The sequence below is a fragment of the Gigantopelta aegis genome, unplaced genomic scaffold (assembly GCF_016097555.1).
Source record: "Gigantopelta aegis isolate Gae_Host unplaced genomic scaffold, Gae_host_genome ctg8603_pilon_pilon, whole genome shotgun sequence".
Classification (NCBI taxonomy): domain Eukaryota; kingdom Metazoa; phylum Mollusca; class Gastropoda; order Neomphalida; family Peltospiridae; genus Gigantopelta; species Gigantopelta aegis.
In genome coordinates, this window is record NW_024536620.1 from 1 (window position 1) to 2,401 (window position 2,401).

General features: G+C 35.7%; 1 protein-coding gene across 1 annotated transcript; it reads left to right on the forward strand.

The window, feature by feature from the left end:
* Window positions 1–15: 15 nt before the first annotated feature.
* LOC121367048 lies at window positions 16–1,669 on the forward strand. The gene is made up of 2 exons (XM_041491235.1): window positions 16–141; window positions 513–1,669. The coding sequence occupies exon 2, from the start codon at window positions 569–571 to the stop codon at window positions 1,667–1,669; it is 1,101 nt and encodes a 366-aa protein (XP_041347169.1). The 5' UTR covers window positions 16–141; window positions 513–568.
* Window positions 1,670–2,401: the final 732 nt, after the last annotated feature.

Sequence of the window (2,401 nt, forward strand, 5' to 3'; positions counted from 1 at the left end):
CCAAGGTGATAAAAAGCCAAGGAAAAGACTGGGAAAACCTGACTAGCGAGCGAAGACGACTGTGGTTGCAAAGCCTTCAAAAGAATCTTGATGAAAAAAAATTGGAAAACATTCGAGTGTGCTCCGCTCATTTTATCACAGGTGAGCAATTTTATTATAACAATTAATCCATTCGATTAATTAATATATATAATGTTATAATGCTACATTTATGTATTTTTTTTTGGGGGGAGGCGGATTTAGGAGGTGTGTGGGGGGGGGGGGGGGGGGGGGTGGTTCTGTAAAAGTCTTACCAACAAAAAAGAGCATAATTTACCTGTACAGATTATAAAGGAATTAATATTTGTTTTGCTTGGTGCAACTTTGATGCCTTAAAATTATATTATAGATAAAATGTCAGAATGTTTAAAATTATAAATTAAATTCTCTAGGTGGTTTTATTTGATATTTGTGTTTATAAAATTAGTTTTCACAAATCCTTGTAGCCTGATTTTTTTCTTCTATTTTTCCAGGACAGAAAGCTGAGCTTTTTCAGAAGGACAATCCTGACTGGATTCCATCTGTGAACATGGTTTGTCATAAACCAAAAGATGAAAAGTCGGCCGTATCACCAGCTGTTACCCGCTTCAAACGCCGACAGAACAGATCCCAGAAAAAGGTGGAATCAGAAGTTACAGCAGCAGAGGCATTACCACCTCCAGACACCACAGAGGAACCACCCTTAGAAGATGGCAAGGAGGTACAAACTGATGTTACGGGACCGTTGATGGCATCCATGATGGATGAATTACAAACTTTAAGAACTGAAAACCGTGCACTTACTTTACAAGTTCAGAATACTGTACATAAGTATGATAAGAGCTTTTTTGAGGGTAAGCCTGAGAAAGTGTTGCTTTATACAGGATTTCCAACATTTCAAATTTTATTGACATTGTTTGTGTATTTGGAACCATTTCTACCCACCAAGAAGTCACTTAACAAATTTGAGATGTTGATATTAACTTTAATGAGATTAAGGTTGAATGTCACTGCCTCATTTTTAGCATATGAATTTAATGTTTCCCTTTCGACTGTATCAAGGGTGTTGATTGATGTCATTGATGTAATGTTTGTACGAATGAAGCCTCTTATTATTTGGCCATCACGAGAAAACCTACGTAAAACAATGCCAATTCAGTTTAGAAAATATTTTGGTACAAAATGTGTTGTAATCATTGACTGCTTTGAGGTATTTATTGACAGGCCAAGTAATCTTAAAGCCAGAGCTGAAACATGGTCTTCTTATAAGCACCATAACACCGTTAAATTCCTCATAGGTATAACACCTCAAGGGACTGTGTCCTACATTTCCAAAGCATGGGGTGGTAGGGTAAGTGATAAATATATAACAGAACATGATGGGTTTTTAAATAATATTTTACCAGGCGACTTGGTACTGGCGGATAGAGGATTTGACATCCAGGCTACTGTTGGGGCTATGATGGCAGAAGTAAAAATACCTGCATTTACAAGAGGGAAAAATCAACTGGCACCAGTAGATATTGAAACCACTAGGAAGATAGCACATGTCAGGATTCATGTCGAAAGAGTAATAGGCACGGTGCGGCAAAAAATACTCCATTCTAAATGGACCTTTACCATTAGAATTTTTGTCATGCAAGGCAAATGAATGTTTCACAACAGTTGATAAAATTGGTCTGATTTGTTGTGCTTGTGTGAACCTATGCAATTCAGTCGTGGATTTTGACTAGGCATCAGTACTTCTTCCAAGCCATAGAATAAAATGGAAAGAAATAAGGAAACTCTTCTTTTTTTAAAAGACTAAATTAAATTTAGTAATATGTGTAAAATACAAAGGTACATGTATGCATGCATTATTGAATATTAATGACTAGAAGGCCCCCACTTTAAGACACTTTAGAAGAAAAATTTGTTACTGTCTTCTAATGTGTGTGTAATCCCTTATTTCTTTCCATCAATGTATTGTTTGTTACATGTATCTGGCCAACCCAACATTTATTTTTAAACTACATGTACTAAGCAAAATTTTTAAAAACATGCCAAGAGGCAATTCAAAACAATCACCTACCATAAAGGGAAATATTCATGTGCAAATTGCGAAATTTAAGTTACAATGCAAACTTAATTCCCTGTGCTATTTCCTTTAAAGGCAACACAATGAATAAAAGATGATTAGCGATAAACCAGTATTGAAATTTCATGTATCATCAAGCCCCATACACCAGTACTGTGCAATGCTTCCAGTATTTGGGAGGAAGTCGTATGACACATTATAGAGTCAGTTAAAAGATGGTGTAGCTTGCTAGAAGTAGCAACAGTATTACTTATTTCCTTTAGTTTTCAGTCAGTAAATATCTTTGTCGACATATGTACATATATC